Source organism: Peromyscus leucopus, chromosome 1 (genome assembly GCF_004664715.2).
Source record: "Peromyscus leucopus breed LL Stock chromosome 1, UCI_PerLeu_2.1, whole genome shotgun sequence".
In the NCBI taxonomy this organism is placed as follows: Eukaryota; Metazoa; Chordata; class Mammalia; order Rodentia; family Cricetidae; genus Peromyscus; species Peromyscus leucopus.
The window spans coordinates 185,997,292-186,020,012 of record NC_051063.1 but is presented as its reverse complement, the minus strand read 5'-3'; the positions used below and the strand labels follow the sequence as shown (position 1 = coordinate 186,020,012).

At 41.3% G+C, this 22,721-nt stretch overlaps 3 protein-coding genes across 3 annotated transcripts in view; all 3 read left to right on the top strand.

Annotated features, from left to right (window-relative positions):
• The window catches only part of LOC114686725 (leukocyte immunoglobulin-like receptor subfamily A member 5), a 305,493-nt gene extending 295,115 nt beyond the window's left edge, over positions 1-10,378 (top strand). Inside the window, exons 5-6 of the mRNA XM_037202196.1 lie at positions 9,954-10,004; positions 10,141-10,378. Of these exons, the coding sequence (XP_037058091.1) occupies positions 9,954-10,004; positions 10,141-10,271 (182 nt within the window). The 3' untranslated portion in view covers positions 10,272-10,378. The remainder of the gene's footprint in view (positions 1-9,953; positions 10,005-10,140) is intronic.
• The window catches only part of LOC114688828 (leukocyte immunoglobulin-like receptor subfamily A member 6), a 91,487-nt gene that overhangs the window by 54,656 nt on the left and 14,110 nt on the right, over positions 1-22,721 (top strand). The window lies entirely within an intron of this gene.
• Positions 17,413-22,460, top strand: LOC114688825 (leukocyte immunoglobulin-like receptor subfamily A member 6). Its single transcript, XM_037202192.1, is given in 9 exon segments — positions 17,413-17,584; positions 17,742-17,777; positions 17,961-18,248; positions 18,536-18,838; positions 19,146-19,427; positions 19,570-19,869; positions 21,133-21,417; positions 21,550-21,852; positions 22,066-22,460. Coding segments are annotated over 9 exon segments (2,211 nt in total). The 5' UTR covers positions 17,413-17,550; the 3' UTR covers positions 22,446-22,460.

Sequence of the window (22,721 nt, the reverse complement as noted above, 5' to 3'; positions counted from 1 at the left end):
GTGGAGGGATGGGGACTGCTTAATTCTACAAAGTTAATTTGTGAAATAAGTTAGAATTTCAACATAGTCAACCAGGCAACAAGCAAAATTGACAGATGTAGATCTTCCTTCTGAATATGTGAGCCTTCATTTCCTGGTTTTATTTCATTACCTGGGACTTCAAGTACAATGCTGGACAGACTGGGTATTGTTGTGTTCTTCCCATCTTAATGTGAAATATCTCATTTCTCACCACCAAATATGATGTTAATTCAAGGTTTCTTTAATATGATCTTATTCAACAGAGAGAGTACTCTATATTTAGTTTATGGTGAGTGTTCATCATAAACAGATTTAGGGCATTGGTGAATGTTATTTTTTTAACCATCTTTCTTACCTTCATTATGTTTATTTCCACTTTTACTGTGTTGCTGTGATGGGTGATATTCATTGGCTTTTGAGTTCTTGAACCAGCTTTATATAACAGGATAAATCTTGCTTATTCATAATATATTAATCTTCTTACTTATCATTGGATTAAATTTTCATGACTTAAAATAGAGTATGTGGTGATAAAAGGCATATTAGGGAATATTTTTCATTATGTAAACATTATATAATATTACAGGGATACAGTTGTACAGTTGATGCGATCCCGTGGAATCACCATCTCATGTGTAGTCTGTAATTTCCTGGGAATTTGTTAAGTGGCATTTGATTGATATTTGTTGAGGACTTTGTATTTATGTTTATAGGAGATATTCATGTGCAGTAGCTCTGGAATTCATTCATTCAGACACAGACACCACTTACACCAAGTGGAGAAAGACATGGGTAGACACCAGTACAAAAATACAGTCAACACCATAAAAACCAATATGGCTCCATCAGAAACTACATCAACAAGGCCTAACATCCCAACACAGAATAAACGAAAGATATCTATCATAAAAATGACTTTAAGAAGATATTAGAGATCTTAAAAGAGGAAATGAAAAAATTCCCTTAAAGAAATTGAGGAAAAGTTAAGCAAAAAATGGGAAGAAATCAGTAAATCCCTTGAAAGCCAAGAGAAAGCAATTAAACAAGTAAGGGAAACAGTTCAAGATTTGAAAACTGAAATGGAGACAATAAAGAAGACACAAACTGAGGTAATGCTGGAAGTGAAAAATCTGAGTAAATGAACAGGAACTACAGATGCAAGATTAACCAACAGAATGCAAGAGATGGAAGAGAGGATATCTGGCGTTGAAGATACAGTAAAAGAAATAGATTCATCAGTCAAAGAAAACACTGAAACCAACAAAATCATGACCCATAATGTCAAGGAAATTTGGGACAACATGAAAAGACCAAACCTAAGAATAGTAGAGATAGAAGAAGGAGAAGAATACCGACTCAAAGGCACAGAAAATATATTCAACAAAATTATAGAAGAAAAGTTTCCCAACCTAAAGAAGGAAATCCCTATAAAAATACAAGAAGGTTACAGAACATCAAATAGACTGGATCCAAAAAAAGTCCACAAAACATACAGAATAAATAAAAAATATTAAGAGCTGCAAAAAAGCCATACAACATATAAAGGCAGACCCACAAGAATAACACCTGACTTCTCAGTGGAGACTCTAAAAGCCAGAAAGCCCTGGACAGATGTTATGCAGATACTAAGAGACCATGGATGCCAACCCAGACTATTATACCCAGCAAAACTCTCAATCAACATAGACGGAGTAAACAAAATATTCCATGATAAAACCAGATTTAAACAATATCTCTCCACAAATCCAGCACTACAGAAAGCACTTGAAGGAACACTACAATATAAGGAAGCAAGATACACCCATGAAAAAACAGGCAATTTGTAGTCCCATACCAACAAATACCAAAGAAAAGAAACATACAACACTACCACCGAGGATTTATCAATAACTGGTCATTAATATCCATCAATATCAATGGTCTCAATTCGCCTATAAAAAGACACAGGCTAACAGAATGGATACGAAAACAAGATCCATCCATTTGCTGCATAATAGAAACACACCTAAACTTCAAAGACAGACACCACCTCAGAATAAAAGGCTGGGAAAAGATATTCCAATCAAATGGATTTAAGAAGAAGCTGGTGTGGTTATCCTAATATCTAATAAAAGACTTCAAACTAAAATCAATTGAAAGAGATTGGGAAGGACACTACATATTTATCACAGGGAATATCCGACGAGTCTCGATTCTGAATATTTATGCTCCAAATCAAGGGCACCTACATTCATAAAAGAAACATTACTAAAACTTAAATCACACATCAAACTCCATACACTAGTAGTGGGAAACTTCAACACCCCACTCTCACCAATGAACAGGTCTGCCTGACAGAAATTTAACAGAGAAATAATGGAACTGACAGATGTTATGACTCAAATAGACTTAATAGATATTTACAAAATATTCCACCCTAACACAAAAGAATATACCTACTTCTCAGTACCCAATGGAACCTTCTCCAAAATTGACCACATGTTTGGTCACAAAACAAATATCAACAGATCCAAAACAATTGATATTACCTCCTGTGTCTTATCAGACCACCATGGCTTAAAGTTAGATTTCAACAACAACAAAAGTTACAGAAAGCCTACAATCTCATGGAAACTGAATAATGCCCAACTGAATCACCAATGGATAAAGGAAGAAATAAAGAAATTAAAGATTTTCTAGTATTCAATGAAAATGAATGTGCAACATTCCCAAACTTATGGGACACCATGTAAGCAGTGCTAAAAGGAAAATTCATAGCTCCAAATGCCCACATAAAGAAGTTGGAGAAATCTCACATTAGTGTCTTAACAGCACACCTGAAAGCTCTAGAACAAGAAGAAGCAAACTCACCCAGGAGAAACAGATGCCAGGAAATAATCAAAGTGAGGGCTGAAATCTATAAAATAGAAACAAAGAGAACAATACAAAGAATCCATGAAACAAAGAGTTGGTTCTTTGAGAAAATCAACAAGATAGGTAAGCCCTTATCCAAATTAACCAAAAGCAGAGAGAGAGCATCCAAATTAACAAAATCAAAAATGAAAAGGGGAACATAACAACAGCTCACGAAAAATCCAGAGAATCATTAGGTCATACTTCAAAAACCTGTACCCCACAAAATTGGAAAATCTGAAAGAAATGGACAATTTTCTGGATAGGTACCACATACCTAAGTTAAATCAAGACCAGAAAAACTATTTAAATAGACCAAGAACCCCAAAGGAAATAGAAACAGTCATTAAACGTCTCCCAACCAAAAAAAGGCCAGGACCAGATGGTTTCATCACAGAATTCTACCAGATTTTCAAAGAAGAGCTAATACCAATACCCTTCAAATTGTTCCATACCATATAAACAGAAGGAACACTACCAAATTCTTTTTATGAGGCGACAGTTACCCTGATCACAAACCACACAAGATGTAATAAAGAAACAGAACTACAGACCAATCTCACTCATGATTTTGAAGCAAAAATACTCAATAAAATACTGACTAACTAAATAAAGGGACACATCAAAACAATTATCCACCATGACCAAGTAGGCTTCATCCCAGGGATGCAAGGATGGTTCAACATATGAAAATCTGTCAATGTAATACATCATATAAACAAACTGAAAGAAAAAAACCACATGATCATCACATTAGATGCTGAAAATCCTTTGTCAAAATCCAATACCTGTTCATGATAAAAGTTCTAGAGAGATCAGGAATAAAAGGAACATACATAAACATAACAAAGGCAATTTACAGCAAGCCAACAGCCAACATCAAATTAAATGGAGAGAAACTCAAAGCAATTCCACTAAAATCAGGAATGAGGCAAGGCTGTCCTCTCTCCCCATATTTATTCAATATAGTAATTGAATTTCTGCTAGAACAGTAAGACAACAAAAGGAGATCAAAGGGGATACAAATTGGAAAGGAAGAAGTCAAACTTTCATTATTTGCAGATGATATGATAGTATACATAAGTGACCCCAAAATTTTACCAGGGAACTCCTACAGCTGATAAACTCCTTCAGAAAAGTAGCAGAATACAAGATTAACTAAAAAAAAAATCAGTAGCCCTCCTATATACAAATGAAAAAGGGGCTGAGAAAGAAATCAGAGAAATATAACCTTTTACACTAGCCACAAATAATATAATATACCTTAGGGTAACTCTAACTAAGCAAGTAAACGACTTGTATGAAAAGAACTTTAAGTGTCTGAAGAAAGAAATTGAAGAAGATATCAGAACATGGAAAGATCTCCCATGCTCATGGATAGGTAAAATCAACATAGTAAAACTGGCAATCTTACCAAAGGCATTCTACAGATTCAATGAAATCTCCATCAAAATCCCAACACAATTCTTCACAGACTTGGAAAGAACAATACCCAACTTCATATGGAAAAACAAAAGACCCAGGATAGCTAAAAGAATCCTATACGATAAAGCAACCTCTGGAGGCATCATGCTCCCTGACCTCAACATCTACTATAGAGCTATAGTAATAAAAACAGATTGGTATTGGCATAAAAACCAACATGTAGAACAATGGAATAAAATTTAAGACCGTGACATTAATCCACACACCTATTAACATATGATTTTCAACAAAGAAGCCAAAACTGTACCATGGAAAAAGAAAGCATCTTCAACAGATGGTGCTGGCATGTGAACATGTAGAAGATTGAACATAGATCCATATCTGTCACCATGCATAAAACTCAAGTCCAAGTGGATCAAAGACTTCAACATAAATCCAGTTACACTGAACTTGATAGAAGAGAAAATAGGAAGTAGCCTGGATTAAATTGGCACAGGAGACCACTTCCTAAATATAACACCAATAGCACAGACACTGAGAACAATTAATAAATGGGACCTCCTGAAATTGAGAAGCTTTTGTAGAGCAAAGGACATGGTCAATAAGACAAAACGACAGCCTACGGAATGGGAAAAGATCTTTATCAACCCCACATCTGACAGAGGGCTGATCCCCAAAATATATAAAGAACTAAAAAAGCTAAACATCAAAATACTGAACAATTAAATTAAAAATGATCTACTGAGCTAAACAGAGAATTTTCAACAGAAGAATCTCAAATGGCTGAAAGACATTTAAGGAATTGCTCAACATCCTTAGTCATTAGGGAAATGCAAATCAAAACAACTCTGAGATACCATCTTACACCTGTAAGAATGGCTAAGATCAAAAACAATGAAGACACCTTATGTTGGAGAGGATGTGGAGCAAGGGGAATACTCCTCCACTGTTGGTGGGAATTCAAACTTGTACAGCTACTCTGGAAATCAGTATGGCGGTTTCTTAGAAAATTGGGAATAATTCTTCCTCAAGACCCAGTTATACCACTCTTGGGTATATACCCAAAGAATGCTCAATCTTACCACAAGGACATTTGCTGAACTATGTTCATAGCAGCATTATTTGTAATAGCAAGAACCTGGAAACAACCTAGATGCCCTTCAACTGAAGAATGGATAAAGAAAATATGGTACATGTACACAATGAAGTACTACTCAGCAGTAAAAAACAATGATATCATGAAATTTGCAGGCAAATGGATGGATCTAGAAAATGTCATCCTGAGTGAGGTAACCCAGACTCAGAAGGACAAACATAGTATGTACTCACTCATATGTGGATACTAAATGTGAGGGAAGGGATGGCCAGACTGCAGCCCACAACTCCAGAGAGGCTAGCTAACAGGGAAAGACCCTAAGAGAGACACATGGATGACCCTGTGAAGGAGAAGTACATGAGATCTACATGAGTGGACTGGGTGTGGGTGGCAGAGAGTAAGGAGTCGTGGATGAGAACATAGGGAAATGGGAGGGTCAAGCTGAAACAGGGCCAGAGTGGAAGGCCAGGGAGGGTAATACCATGATAGATGAGGACATCCTGGAAATAGGAAGAGGCAGGGTGCTGGGAAGGCTCTCAGCAATCCACAAGGTTGACCCCACCTTGGTCTGCTGGCAGTGGTTCAGAGTGTGCCTGGACTAGTCTACTCTGGTGACCGGTCTAGCAATTAACCTACCTATCATCATAAAGCTTTTGTCCAGCGACAGGTGGAGGCAGATGCAGAGATCCATGGCCAGGCAACAGGCTGAGCTCTGGGAATCCAATTGATGAGAGAGAGGAGGGATGCTGCAGATAAGGGACATTGAACTCATGATTGGAGGACGTGCAGAGATGACCAGCAACACTAGTGGAATACCATGAACTGTGGACTGGTGGCTGTCGAGTCCCCATGGGGCTGGACCAGGCCCTCTGGACACAGAAGATGGTTGTTTGGCTCAAACTGTTTGGGTGGCACCCAGGCAGGGGGATCGGGATTTCTCCCTGGTCTATGGGTAGTCTTCTGGAAACCGGTGCCTGTGGTGTGACAACTTGCACAGCCTTGGTGCAATGGGAAGGGGCTTGGACCTGCCTAGGCTCAGTGAGCTGGGCTCTGCTGACTCCCTATGGGAGACCTTGATTTGGGGGATGTGGGGTGGCTTGGGAAAAAAGGCTGCGGGGTGGGAGGAGGGAGGAAGGGCATCTGTGGATAGTATGTGGAGTGAGTAGAAAATTTGTTTTTTTCTTTTTCTTTTTTAATTTATTTATTAAATTTAATTTTACATATCATCCACAGATTCCCTTGTTCTCCCCCCTCCTCCCCACCTTCCCCCTATCCCACCCCCCATTCCCATCTCCTCCAGGGCAAAGATTCCTCCGAGGATTGAGATCGACCTGGTAGACTCAGTCCAGGCAGGTCCAGTCCCCTCCTCTCAGACTGAGCCAATTGTCCCTGCATAGGCCCCAGGTTCCAAACAGCCAGCTCATGCATTGAGGACAGGACCCGGTCCCACTGCCTGGATGCCTCCCAAACAGTTCAAGCTAATCAACTGTCTTACTTATCTAGAGGGCTTGATCTAGTTGGGGGCTCCTCAGCTATTTGTTCATAGTTCATGTGTTTCCTTTGGATATTTGTCCCTGTGCTTTTTCCAACCTTGTTCTCAACAATTCTCACTCATACAAACGCTCCATAAGTAGAAAATTTCTTAATAAAGAAAAATAAAATTAAAAAAAGAAAAAATTTGAATTTGTTTGCCCATGATAGCCAGAATAACTCAGAGTTTCTCAGGTGTGACAATAGTGTTCCCCAGGCCTTCGTCATCATCCTTTTATTCCATTGCCACAAGATTTAGAAGTCGTCTGCCTCCCTTGCAACTTCATGCAGTTAATCCTCAAGTGTCAGGGATGTTCTATGACCATCTCATTATTAAACATTGAGACCCCACTTTCCCAGTGTAACACAACTTCTAGATTCAAGGATCCCAGTATCACGTTTCTTTGGTGACATAAGCTGGGATAATCCATATCTAGCTATGGAAAACTTTTCTCTGACTTGGACCAAATATATGAAACATCTTTTTGACTGTATTATTCACTTTTCTGTTGCTTGTCAGAGTGCAGTGACTTTCTGGACTTAATGGTAATAGGTAAGTGAAAACCCAGGGTCTCCCTTCCAAGGTTCTCTCAAGGAGTGTATCTTCTCTCTGAGATGTGCTTTGGTCATCCCAAATCAGGAGGTGCTGGTCCATTTAACAGGATGCTCTCTTTTTTTCCCCAAGGACTCTACAGAAAACCCAGTCTGTCAGTCCTGCCCAGTCCAGTGGTGAGATAAGGAGGGAATGTGACTCTCCAGTGTGCCTCACAGCTTGGGTATGATGGGTTTGTTCTGACTAAGGAGGAACCACTGAAGTTCTCTTGGACCCTAGACTCACAGTACATATACTCTAATAGCAGTTTCCGAGTATTGTTCTCTGTGCGGCATGTGACCTTTAGACAGAGAAGGACATTCAGATGCTATGACTATAACCGAGTAAACCCCAGGTGTGGTCAGTAGCCAGTGACCCTCTGGAGTTCCTGGTGTCAGGTAAGGCAGCCCAGCTTGTCTATTGAAAGATACTGCATCTGAAAAGAATCTAAGGGATCCATGGCTCTCAATCTGGTTGACACAGAGCATGAAGACAAAAGGACCCAAGATACAGAAACTAGGGGGGCAGGGCAGTGAGAGTGAAACTTGGGGTGTCTAGAAGATAGATGGGTCTTCCTGTGACTCCAGTGTTCCTTCTGCTATTCTAGGATCAACTCAATGACCTCCATATTATCATGTAATAAATGAATAGGTATGTATATGGTACATGCATTATATGTGATTTTTATATATGTATAATAATGATAATCTCATGAGTGAAAACATGGTGTTAATCTTTCTGTGTCTTATTTACTTGGTTTAGTGTTTTGATCTCCATTTGCACCCAGTTTTTTTTACAATTTTTCTGCACAAAGAATTCTTTCCTTCAAATAAATATATTTAAAATTTCATGGTAACATATATTTATGCATATACATATAATGCTATTTTTATGTTCCCATGTATTTATAATCACACAACTACATCTACAATATTATATGGTTTTATGTATATGTATAAATTTAACTTTTTTGATGATTTCATATGAGTTTGTACTGAAATAATTTCTACACACTTTCTTCTTTTTCTTACTCTTTCTTTCATTCCTTCTTATATTTGACCTGTGTTTATTAATTATTATTGTTACATCACACACACACACACACACACACACACACACACACACACACACACACACAGATCCTAGAGCCTAGCTTGGGTTTCTTTTGATTCTTTCATTTCCTTCCTTTGTCTCCAAACAATTTTATCTAAAGGCATCACAAATTCACCATGTAGTTTGTCTCTGCTTCTGGTTTTTCTGGTCAGGTTTTTCCATTTGATCCCAGTATGCATGAGGGAGCAAGTGACTTGCATTCCAGGTGGTCATTATACAGGCCTTCTTTAGGCAAGCATACTTTTGACATTTCATGTCATGTCTAGAAGACTCCATTCTGTATCAGGAATCTTGTTCCTCTAGTTCTTATAACCTTTCTACCTCACTTCCACAATGTACCCTGTAACACACACACACACACACACACACACACACACACACACACACACACACACACACACACACTGGACTGTAGAAGTATCAATTTGGACTAGGCATATGATTGCCACTTATTCTTGTTTTGACCAGTGTGGATCTCAATAAACATCATCTATGGCAAAAGAAGCTTCTTTGATGAGAAGTGAGAAGCACACTCACCTGTAGGTTTAATGATAAGCATGTTAGAAATTACATTGGTTTAGTAACATGGAAGTGCTGGTTTCTCCTTTAGTGTACATAGCCTCTGCAGACATGGGTACAAGTAATATATTTTCACTGATCAATTTTGGCCTAGTCTTCGATGATTTAGGCTACCTACTTATTAGAACATGTCTGCATTCATGTACATTGTGAGCATATTTTTTTATTGTTTGCATTACTAACAATGTGATGATTAAAGAATGAGATGTAAAACAGAAACATCATGGGAACTACTTGGGTTAAGTGCAGGTCACTATTTTGTGCACCTTATAATTACAGGTCCCTTAGAAAAATAATTTTGGGCAGGATCTTGGGTTCTTAGCTGGGGAATTGATGCAAATCAATTTTATGGGGAACTAGCTTCCAGGATTTTATATTCCAGACTGAGCTGCTATCACAGGAAGGCTCCTTTATTCTGAACTCAGAGAACACAGTTTTCTATATCAGCTCTCTGGGATCAGATAAACTCTATTCCAAAGAGGTGCCTAAGACAGAAGTTCTGAACTCAGAGCATAGTCAGGCTCAAGAAATCAAGACAAAGACCAGGAGGAAGCTTAATACAGCACAGATGCGTTTCATCTCAGATTTTCATGAAGTTCTGTGATGAGATTAATATGAATTTCTAGGAAATAAGAAGATGAATTTGGACAAAAAGAATCAGTTCTCTTGAGCACTTCACACATCCAACACGTCTTTGTTTCTCAGGAGCACCTGAGACCACCAAACAACCACAAAACATGTCAGAAGCCCTGACAGGTGAGTAAGCAAAATTCTGGTTTGGGCATGACACAGAAGGTGAAATTCTATACTGAGGAGGGGACCTCTCAGAGTAGAAATGCAGTTATCTTATGGTGGCTTTCATTTGTCCTGATATTTTGTCAACAATTTCTAGTCTCACCACCCCAGGATCACACAGTGGAGAACCTCATCCAGTTGGGCATGTCTGGCTTGATCCTCATACTTCTTGGGATTTTGCTGTTTGAAGCTTGCCGCAGCAACAGAAGAACCTTGACTGCACCCTAGAAGTGAAGAAGAGAGATAGCAACAGACCATGCATGGTGCCCACATATGGGAAGCAAATTTGAGGGTCTCTGGTGGTTTTTTTTAAACATATAATTCAATGTTTAATATTGGGAATCACTTGTGATAGAAGATCCCAGAAGGAAATGTGTTTTTGGTGCAGGAAAAGACCTAAATGTTGGTGTGAAGAGGTCTCCCACCGCCACATTAAGGCTCTACCCTCTGCCTTGATGTGGACTTTGAAGATTTTTCTTCCTTTCTTTTCAGTCTATGATATGGGGAACATGTTGACCCAGCAGTAAGGTTTAGTCTTTTCCTCTGTGTATCTTCTGCTTTCCCCTAGTCTCTTGTCATACTTTCCTTTATTATAAATTACCACATTTCCTATTTTGCATTACGAGCATCTGCTTTTTGTGGATGTTGTTACTATGAACAAGGAATTTGACTCAGTACAGCATCAATAAAAGAATGAGCATAAGTCAGATTCTAGAATGAAAAATAACTGAATAAATGATGCTCCTAAAATCTATACTTTCAAGCCATTATGTATTCATCACAAACTCATTGTGAGAGTCTGATAATTTATAAAAAAAGTTGCTGTCTAGTGTTTAAAGTGACTATCTGGTTGGATGCAGTTGGTACTGTTTTCAAAATATCATTTTGTTAAACAAGTCCTGGTCTGGGACATTTGTTGATTGTTGGGTATAAACCTTTGCATTGGCACCTTGAAGTTCCAGCTTATTCCTCCATACCAAGGTCAGCCTGTTCCATGCTAGAAACAACCAGAGGTGGCGATTATAGCAGACATGGACCTTTGCCCTCCCTGACTGGTTCTGTGTGAGAAGGCTGGACACCACCAAACTATGACATATATTTACATTCTCACAATATAGGATATTTGTTTAGTCCTCAATTGATTATTGGAATATTTGATCCATGAAAAGGAGACCCCTATGCAGCCTAGGTTTTTTGTTAATGTCAAGTGTGAACACGCCATTTTCACGGTCCCTTGATCTTGTTAATTGTGTGAAACCCATAGTGAGAACTTGGGGCTCTGAAGACACAAAGCCCAATGGGGAAAGAACCGGGACACTGTAAAGAAGGAGATGGTAAGCATGAAGACTTAGCTGATCAGTCCAGCACAGAGGTATAGAAAGCATGGATAGACCTCGAACAGTCCTTCATGGCTCCTAAGTCTCTTGACATGTTTCTGAGGTATTGTCTTGATTAAGATGATTAACATGGAAAGTCCCATTTTAACTGTGCTTGGGAATATTTTTGGAACAAGGTGGTACTGGTGTGTATAAAATGAAGAAAGTGAACCGAGCACCAACCTGTGTTCATTCATCCTTCCCTGCATCTTGTATGTGGATATAACGCTTCTGGCTGCTTCCAGTTTCTGTTGCCTTGGTTTCTCTTCTTTATCCTGGAGCTGTGAGCTATAAAAAAACATTTATCCTTTTAAGTTTCTTCCTCTTCCCTAAGTATTTTTTTTCATAGTAGCAGGAAAAGTAATGGAGAGAGGCCTCGTGATCCCTTCCTTTAACAATGTTCACATATTGACAACTCGGGCTTAGGTCAGTCTTGTGTGGTAACTAACCATAATTAGAGTTCATCAGTATGATCTGACATTCTCTTCAGGAGACGGTATTTCACAGCACTGCTCTTCATCCCTCCCCTTTCTTCTTCCATGTTCCCTGAACCACTGAGAGGAGGATGTAGATGTGCTGATTAGATCAAAGCACTGCACAGTCACTTATTCTTACGCTTTGACACACTTCTAGTTTGTGCTATCAGTTGACTGTTCCCGAGTGTATACAGAAATGGGTGATTAACACTGAGACTGCTACTAATCTCTTCATATAAATATAACTAAGGCAGTTTGGCACCATGTGCATTTAGCCAAATAAGAGAAGCAGATATGTCTCTAGGGCCTATAATGTGTCCTGAAGTGAATTTTTACCCATTTTTTTTAATAGTACCATGCATGGATGCTCTCCTGTCGAACACACATCATGTGCCAAAGAAAGCAGTTAGCTCTTCCTTTAACAGTCATGCACAAGAAGGCAGATGGAGCCTTTCTGGCAGGTATATAGGACATAGGCTTCATAGCTAGGTAGAAACATTGGTGACTTTCCTCCCTTAGAAGCCTACACAGCACATTCCAGATTATGAAGCTAGTGAAAAGGAGGAAAATTTCAGGCCATTTTCAGCTTGATTTCTGCATATTACACAACCAAATTTATGATATCTTCATCAATTGGGTCTAATTATTTGATGGGAAACCAAAATTGATTACAATACCCTGTATTCTATTTTTATTAAGAGATTTTCTATTCATTTTACATATCAGCCATGGATTTCCCCGTCCTCCCTCCTCCCACCCCCCCAGTCTCCTACTCCCCATACAACCCCCCTATTCCCACCTCTTCCAAGGCAAGATCTCCCTTGGGGAGTCAGCAGAGCCTGGTACATTCAGTTGAGGCAGGTCCAAGGCCCTCCTCCCTGCACCAAAGCTGAGCAAAGTGTCTCAGCATAGGCACTAGATTCCAAAAATCTGGCTCATGCACCAAGGACAGGTCCTGGTCTCACTGTCTGGGGGCCTCCTAAACAGTTCACGCTAAACAGCTGTCTCACTTATCCAGAGGGCCTAGTCCAGTTATATGGGGGCTCCTCAGCTACTGGTTCACAGTTCATGTGTTTCCACTGGTTTGGCTAGTTGTCTCTGTACTTTTACCAATCATGGTTTCAATATCTCTTACTCATATATAATCCCTCCTCTCTCTTGCTGATTTGGCTCCTGGATCTCTGCCTGGAGCTTGGCTGTGGATCTCTGCATCTGCTTCCATCAGTCACTGGATGAGAGTCTGTCATGACAGTTAGGGTGTTTGGCCATGCAATCACCAGAGTAGGTCAGCTCAGGCACCCTCTCGACCATTGCCAGTAGTCTATAGTGGAGTCATATTTGTGGATTTCTGGGGACCTCTCTAGCACTCTGCTTCTTCCTATTCCCATGGAGTCTTCATTTATTATAATACCCTGTGTTCTTATGGTGGATGCTTCTGGGTTCTCCTTGACTGACACCTCTGACTCAGAAATACCTGGCTCTGAAATTTTGTTTAATAACCTGTTGCTTCTGGGCATTACCCATCTATGTTGGGTGCTCCTATTACAACTCTTTTTAAATCCTATTTTTAATTAGATTATAAATTATGATGTTTCTGTACAGCTTTTTCATTGATCCTTAGTTTTCTTAACCCACTTTATTGACTGTTTCTTACTTTGAGAATTGAAACCCAGATTTTAAAACTCCTCCAGTTCATCAGACTGGTAGATTCCTACAGTAGCCCAGCAAGAAAGGGCATTAACATAATCCTACCCTAGGGCAGGAGCAAAGATTTTATCTTCTGCTGTGGTTTATAAATTTTAAGTGTTGTATTGTCTTACATGGAAGCTAGTGATATTCCTCCAGTAAGCATCAGTGCCTGGAATGTTGAGGCAGAATCTGCAGTGCCAGATGAGGAGCTGTGCTCAGGAGAGAAGGATTTATGAGGAAGAATTGGTGAGGTTTAGATGAAGAAGGGCAATAAGGAGGGGAATACTTTTCTAGCAATGAGGAAGTCAGATAAACAAAATTACAGGAAACTAAAGCACAACCCAGGCCATAATGGGAGTGAGCTTCCTTCATTGTGTCTGCTAGATCTCATCAACATTTCCGGAAACCTCCGTCTCCTGTGATCTTCTGTCTTGTAACGATCCTATTCAGTCAACCCAGAAAGAGTTTGGTCTCCTTTAGCTCTTACTTCCCCACTATTACTTCTTCTATCAACTCGAAAAAATTCTGTCTTGCCGGGCGGTGGTGGCGCACGCCTTAAATCCCAGCACTCGGGAGGCAGAGGCAGGCGGATCTCTGTGAGTTCGAGGCCAGCCTGGGCTACCAAGTGAGTTCCAGGAAAGGCGCAAAGCTACACGGAGAAACCCTGTCTCGAAAAACCAAAAAAAAAAAAAAAGAAAAGAAAAGAAAAAATTCTGTCTTGAGATGTTCCTGTTGCTGTCACCTGGCTGTGCTACCTGGAAAGGATACTCTGCAAAGTGTCGAGCAACCTACAGGTTGCTCAGGGTACTCCAGGACTCTAGTTTTGTGAGTTGTCACCCATTCTGGCATTTTATTTAGTGATTCAGCTGCCTTTTAGTTATTTTTATTCCTGTAAACAACTCCTTACTTTGATGTTCTCCTCACTTTCATCTATCATATGTTCTCTATCTAGCATGAATAGATGTTTGTTCACAGCCCCCAGGAATAGTTTCATACAACAGGCTTCCCTGTTAAGGTTCACATACTGAAGTCTGGACTTCAAATGTGGGTGTGTGTGGTGGAAAGACCTCTAAGGCCATGCCTAAGTCAAGAAACTCCTATACATATGAGTATCAACCTTCAAAGTTACTACTGCATTTCCCTGGGATCGTGATGAAATCTTACTGGAGTATATCGGTACACAATTCAATGCCCACAATATGGTTTTTCTTTTTGTACCTGGACATTTCCTTTTAGTTCCTCTAGCATTTAGTGATACAGCAAACAGCATTCTCATCAGAGGATGAGCAGATTGATTTATTTGGAAGATTTATATATCTTCCAAAATTATCAGCTAAGTTAACCACATTTCTTTATAATGAAACAGTATCAATTGTCATGTTACAGAAGGAGAAAGCAAATTGATACTTATTGAAGGTGAAAATGAAGCTTAAGACTGGTATTTTCATGATCACTTAATAGAATTAGTGATGGAGATAATACTTTTTAAAAAAATTATGTGCATTAATTTTTTTAAAAAAAGATTTATCTATTTATTATTTATACAGTGTTCTGTCTGCATGCATGCCTGCAGGCTAGAAGAAGACACCAGATCTCATTATAGATGGTCGTAAGCCACCATGTGGGTGCTGGGAATTGACTTCAGGACCTCTGGAAGAGCGGCCAGTAATCTTAACCTCCAAGACATCTCTCCAGCCCAGAGATAACACTTTTGAGTATCTGCCTGGGCTACTGGCAGCTCTTCTGGCAAGGGTGGGTACAGTGTGACTTTCAAACCAATACTGACACCTACACATGAAGCAACTTGCCTGTGGATAAAAATATGAATTAATTTAATTTAGTTTCACTGGGGCCATAAGGCTGTAAGATGAACTATCCCAGGATCTATTTTTGGACAGAGCACAGGGCATACACAGGTACCAACACTCTCTTGCAGCCCTGATCCTACCACACACCACCAAGGAGGAATTCTTCCTGCACAAGGGTAGGTCCAGGGACTGCACAGTTGTTAGCCTCCTTTCTTAAGCATGTAACCTTCTGCATTTGGGGAACTTCAGTTTTCAGTTCTGTTTTTCAGCTCATGGGTTTCATGATCTTCACAGTCAGACCTAGTGAACGAACCATCTGCAAAACAGTAGAGCAGACAGGGGCCTTTTAATCATAACATTTACATGACCCAAACGGCCTTGAATCCCAACTACAGTATAATACAGTCTAAAAGATAACCAGTCTCTGAACCTTCAGGTCAGAAACACTCATAAACCCATGAATATGTTGAAAATGATGCTGATGTTAGACAATCGGAATCAGGCTGACATGCATAGTTGAGATGCTATCAACATTTAAGTTGGGGTGGACGTTTGTGGATGAACAGGCATTAAACCAAAATCAGCCTAAGCCAAGCGGTGGTGGTGCACGCCTTTAATCCCAGCACTTGGGAGGCAGAGGCAGGTGGATCTCTGTGAGTTCGAGGCCAGCTTGGTATACAAAGAGAGTTACAGGAAAGGTGCCAAAGCTATAGAGAGAAACCCTGTCTCGAAAAACCAAAAACCAAAAACCAAAAAACACTCCCCCCCCAAAACAGCCTTTACAAATACCAGAAGGATTCTGAACAATGAAATAGGAACACCAAAGACGTAAGAAAGCTGAGAGGTTGTTTCTCATGTATGTTGGTAAGAAAAGGGTAACACATGTATAGGAGATTGTTGAGCAAAATAGCATCAAATCAAGAGCCATGAGAATACTGTGTTTTCTTCTCTGTCTCCCTGCAAGTCTCCTCCATATTCACCCAGGAGAACTGAAGGATCATGTGCTTAGTCTGCCCCTTCTGGTCTGTATCCTTCCAGCAGCATCAATCTGCATTTACCTTTGGTAGAACACTGCTCTCCAGGCATGGCAATATTCTTGTCCTATTGAAGTCTCTGTAGCTCTGATTACACATAGGTGACCTGCACAATATTGAGCCCATAAGTATACCTTCATGGTGTAGAAGCTCTTGAGGCCCTTTTTCCATCAGAACTATAGGCAGTTAAAAGTTGCAGGCAAAGCTTTTTTCAGGGATACAACCACTGAAAAGTTCCCAATATTGCTGGCCATAGTGAAGCACACTCTTCTCAAAAGCTGAGTGTGAGACTTGTTGCAGGATCTCATCTGTTCTACATAGTGAGTTTCGGCATGGCCAGAACTACATAGTAAGACCCCATCTCAATAAACATACCAAAAAAAAATCTAAACCGATTGACCACGTGCTTCTACGTGCTTCTACGTGCTTCTAAAGAACCTCAATATAACTCATTGGTTCATCAGCTAGATTTGTGTGGAGTCTTTTCTTTGTTTCTATCATTGGTGTCTCATCTGGGGTGAGTAGGCATTGATCATATATCCCCAGAAAAAGTTCATACAGTATCTCCAAAGCTTCTCCTGGGCAGGGTAAGAAACTTGTAATGAGGTTGGTCTGTCTGATTGAGTGATGGAGAACCAAGAAGAAACTCTGAGAGCAGTGAGCCCCCTCATGAGCCCCTGGCTCATGAAGACACCAGGTTTATTTCATTTTAAGTCCTGGTTCATGGTGACTTCAAGCATTCAGGCAGAAGTGGATGGTAACAATGGAGATGTTCTGCAGGAAAAGGCCACAATCAGACTTGGACTTGTAATCCCAGCCACCAGGAAGCTGAGGAGGATGAGTCTGAGACTTGCATGAGATTCAAGAGATTCTGTCTCAGAAACAAAAATGAAAACGAAAGAAGCAGGAAGAGACAATTCACATATCCCGTAGCCCAACCCACCACAGCACTGGGGAAGTAAGAGTCAGGTGCCTGGAAAGAGTAGTTCCTCTTCTTCCAGGGTGCTAGTATTACATCCTCATGACAGGAAGGAGAAGACACTCTGCATAGAACATCAATTTGGTTTCTTTCCTTTTGGCAAAGAGACCAGCTATCTGCAAACTTGTGACAATTGGAAGATGCCATGACCATCTTTCTCACAGTCCTGCTGTATGTTGGTGAGATTCTAAGATGGGGAGGGAGAATTCTTGTCTGAAAGGGAATCCACCTCACAGCCATGCCTTGGCCCATCAGGAAGTCTCAGCAGCTTAGATGGCATTGGGAAGTGGAGGGCCTGCTCATATTTCTGTGTAAAAACAGGTGATTCTCTTTCAGGGCTGTGTCTGGTCCTCAGGATCCCTGCACTGGCAGGTGAGTGTCTTCTCAGCTGTACCAAATTGGATATCCTTTGTGGAGACTAATGGTCACTCTTGAACAGAGTAGAGAGAGAACAGGAGGTGTGGGGTGATGCTGGGGATGCCTGAAGAGGTCTTGTGTCTGGCAGCTTGTATCTGAGGGAGAGTTCTGAGGAACCAGCTATCAATTTTCTTGCAGGGGTCTTCTCTAAAGCTACACTTAGAGCAGTTCCAAGAAATGTGATCGCCACTAAAAACCAGGTGACATTCGTCTGTCAAGGGCCCTTAGAGGCCAAGGAATATCGTCTCTGCAAAGAAGGAAGTCCAGATTGCTTGCCACCAACAACCCTTATAATAGAAACTGAGAATGTGGCCGAATTCCTTATCTCGTCAGTTGAGTGGAACAATGCAGACCTATATTGGTGTGAATATAAAAGGCCCAATGGCAAAACAGAACACAGTGACTACATGGAGCTGGTGGTGACAGGTAAGAGGACGCCTCTACAACTCCAGCATCTGCCTTGAGGAAAGGAGTATGTTCACAGTAGGGTCCCTTTTTAAATATTTGAAGAGGTGAAAATGCTTCTCATATGGGTCATATGGGGATATGAGGATACGGCAAACATTATTGAAATTAATAAATAGAGGCCTTTGTCTGTGGTCAGATAGTTGTCAGGAAGTGGATTTGGGAACTGTCGTTAGGTTGAGTTGATCTGAAGGACTGTTTAAACACACTACACCTTCATGTATGTTTCTTGCCCTCTTCTCTCTTAGGAGTTCACCAGAGCAGAGTGACACTGTCAGCCCTTCCCAGCCCAGTGGTGACTGCAGGAGGAAATGTGACCCTTCAATGTGTGTCACAACATCCATATGACAGGTTCATTCTGATGAAGGAGGATGAGAAGTTCTCCCCGGCTTTGTCCTCACAGAATATATACCCTGAGCTATTTGGAGCCCTGTTCACACTGGGTCCTGTGACCCCCAACCAGAGGTGGAGGTTCACATGCTATGGGTATTACTCCAGCAACTCCCTGCTGTGGTCGGTTCCCAGTCCCGAATTAGAGCTTCTGGTGTCAGGTAAGGAAATTCAGTGCTTTCCTTTGATGGACATTACAATTGTCGCAGGATCCCAGAAAAGGACCTGGCATGTGGTGGGTGAATGAGAGCCAAGACTACTGAACCCAATGTCATAAAATGTGTGATACAGCTAGACTTGAGGTGTGGAAACCAGGATTGATAGTAACAATAGAACCTAAGATCCAGAGAAAAGTGTGATCTTTATGTGTCCTTTTGCTATTGCAGATCAGATTACATGTCCCTGCAAAGCTGACCTCTGTGATAGTCTCCTAACAGATGCTCCTCCTTTTTTTCTTCTTCTTTGCAGGGACCCTTCACAAACCCCGCATATGGGCTCATCCTGGCTCTGTGATCCCCTCAGGGAGTCCTGTTACCATCTGGTGTCAGGCGACCCGAGAAACCCTAATCCATGTGATATACAAAGAGGGAAGCCCAGTACCCTGGGACCAACAGACTCATACAGACAACACTGAGGCAAAACTCACCATTCCATCTGTGACACAAGTGCAGGCAGGCCGGTATCACTGTTACACTCACACCTCTGTGGGATGGTCACAGCGCAGTGACCCCTTAGAGCTGGTGGTGACAGGTGAGAAGACACCAGAAATCTTAACCCCAGATGTCACTCTCAAGAAAAGACTGCACTAACACTACCTCCCATCAAAGGACAGCCATGGGGGACAATTCAGGCTTTGTGATCCTCTTTAATTTTCCATGTGTGTTTCTTCTAGGAGTCTACAACAAGCCCACCCTGTCAGCCATGCACAATCCTGTTGTAAACGTAAGAGAGTCTGTGACCCTCTCTTGTATCTCAAGTCAGAGATATGATTGGTTCATTTTAACTAAGAATGGTCAGAAGTTTTCCATCCCTCAGAGCTCAAGACACACACACACTGGGATGTTCCTGGCTGAGTTTCCAGTGGGTCCAGTGACCTCCAGCCAGAGGTGGAGGTTCAGATGCTATGGCTATTACACAAATAACTCTCAGGTGTGGTCAGAAGGGAGCAAGGTCCTGGAGCTGCTGGTCTCAGGTGAGGAAGCCTCAGACTCTCTGTGGAATCACATTGCACCTGACACAGGTTCCCCATCGAGACCATAATGTGTGATATGTCTGAGCATCCAGGGCTCCTGAGAAAATCGACACAGCATGCAGACTGTTGGATATGATAAAATAAAAGGGAGATTATTGAATCTACTTTTAAAAAGGAACTACTTGTTTTAATTCTTTATATATTTATTTTGGTTTTTCGAGACAGGGTTTCTCTATGTAGCTTTGTGCTTTTTCCTGGAACTCACTTGGTAGGTAGTCCAGGATGGCTTTGAACTCATAGAGATCCACCTGGCTCTGCCTCCCGAGTGTTGGGATTAAAGGCATGTGCCACCACCACCCGGTGTACTACTTGTTTTAAACAGGATAAGTAATGAGTTTTTTTTGTCTGAATTTGTCAAATGTTAATGGACTGGACATTGTTATCTATTAATAGAGTTTTTTGTCTCAATCTGTCAAATGTTTATGGACTAGACATTGTGAATGTAATTCTTGACTGTTTATATTGTATATACATATTGGATATAGTTTTTCTTGTATTAGTTATAAGCTTTTTAAAATTTTAGATAAAAAGGGGAAATGTGGTGATATTGTGTTCCTCCAAATTTTGTGCACCCTAATAAACTTATCTGGGGTCAGAGAACAGAACAGCCACTAGATATAGAGGCCAGAAAATGCACACAACCTTTAGTCTTAGCATTCCAGAGGAAGATATCTGCCTGGATCTCTGTGAGTTCAACGCCACACTGGAAACAGCCAGGCATGGTAACAAGAGCCTTTAAATCCCAGGAAGTGATGGCAGGAAGCCAAATGGTATTTAACACATGAGGACAAGGAACTAGAGCATGGTTAAGCTTTTAGGCTTTTGAGCAACAGTTCAGCTGAGCTTCATTCTGCATGAGGACTCAGAGGCTTCCAGTCTGAGAAAACAGGATCAGTTGAGGAATTGGCAAGGTGAGGTGGCAGTGGCTTCTTCTGTTTCTCTGATCTTCTGGCATTCTCTCCCATAACTGGCACCAAGTTTGTTTTTATTAATAAGGCCTTTTAAGACTGTGGGAGTCAGTGTACAGAAAGTGAGGAGAGAGCATAGTGAGATGAGATCTTAGAAGGCTCATGAGACTGAGTCTTCCCACGACATTACTGGTCCTTTTGCTATTTAGGAGAACATTTCAAGATCAGTAGCATGTTTGACGCTTACTGTGAAACTGCTCAAAGTCCCACCCCTTTCCCACCTACTTTCTTAAAGGAAACCTCAAGAAACCCACCCTGTGGGCTGAGCCAGGTTCTGTCATCAGCACAGGGAATGCTGTGACCATCTGGTGTGAGGGGACCAAGGAAACCCAAATATATTTCCTGTATAAAGAAGGAAGTCCAGCACCCTGGTTCCATCAAACGCCAAAAGATCCTGGTAAAAAGGTCATGTTCTCCATATCGTCCATGGAAAAGCATCATGCAGGGCAATATTGCTGTTACTCTTACGAATCTACAGGGTGGACCGAGCGCAGTGACTCCCTGGAGCTGGTGGTGACAGGTGAGAGGACACTGTCACAATCTTTGCCTCTGTCCACAGGAAATACTCTTTCATAGGTGTGCTTCCACAGCCCATCTGCTGGAGTCAGTGTTGGCTGTGTTTCACTTGACAGACTGCCTGCTCCTCTCCTAGGTGTTTACCAAGGCAAACCTACTCTGTCAGCTTTGCCCAGCCCTGTGGTGACCTCAGGTGGGAATGTGACCCTTCAGTGTGTCTCATCCAAAGAATATGATGGGTTCATTTTGACTGGTGCAGATCTGAAGTTCTCCAGGTCCCAAAAGGCACAGTTATTACACACTGGACAGTCCCAGGCTCTGTTTCTTCTGATCCTTGTGACATCCAGCACACATGGGCCCTTTCGATGTTATGGAAACTATACAAATACCTCACATGTGTGGTCTGAGGCCAGTGACCCTCTGGAGATACACGTCTCAGGTAAGAAAGTCCACATTCCCACAAGTGAGTGACACCAGACACTCTTTGTCATTCATGCTGCTGCCTCAAGGTGGGATTGAGGCCATGATGCCTGAAGGGAACTCTTGATTCCTAAGGCCCAGAGTAGAAAAGGCCATGGCACTTTCAAAGTAAGATGAGATATGGAATGTAACAACAGCCAGGTGGATGACTTCCTGACTCTCTTCCTTCCAGGGCTGTCAAGGAAGCCCACTTTGTTGACCCCAAAAGTCCCTGTCCTGGCCCCTGGATAGAACCTGACACTCAAGTGTTCCTCTGAGATAAGTTATGACAGATTTGCTCTGTTCAGAGAGGGAGGAAGTGACCTCACTCAAGTTTATGTTCATCAGCCCCAGGCTGGACATTTTTAAGCCACCTTCACCTTAGCCTCAGTGAATTTCTCCATTGGTGGTCAATACAAATGCCTTGGTGCACAGAGCTCCTCCTCTGAGTGGTCAGCCCCCAGTGACCCTCTAGAAATCATGATCACAGGTGAGCAATGTAGTGCATTTAGTATGGACCCACCTTGGCACAAAGTAAGTTGGGTGGAGAACTGGGATTCATCATCAAGATGATAATGAACATGTCAGGGATGAACAGGTCTAGGAGCAAGAGAGTGGAGAAGGGACTGTCTTTTACAACATAGAGACTAGGTTCTGAAAGAGGGGGGCTTAGAGCAATGACTGTAGCCCTTCAGTCACTTGTTTTTTTATCTTTAGGATACTTCCCTGTTATACCTGTTCTCTCAGTGCATCCAGGGACTACTGTGTCCTCAGGAGAGAATGTGACTTTACTGTGTTAATCATCAGTCCGAGTAAACACATTCTTTCTGTTCAAGGAAGGTGTAGCCC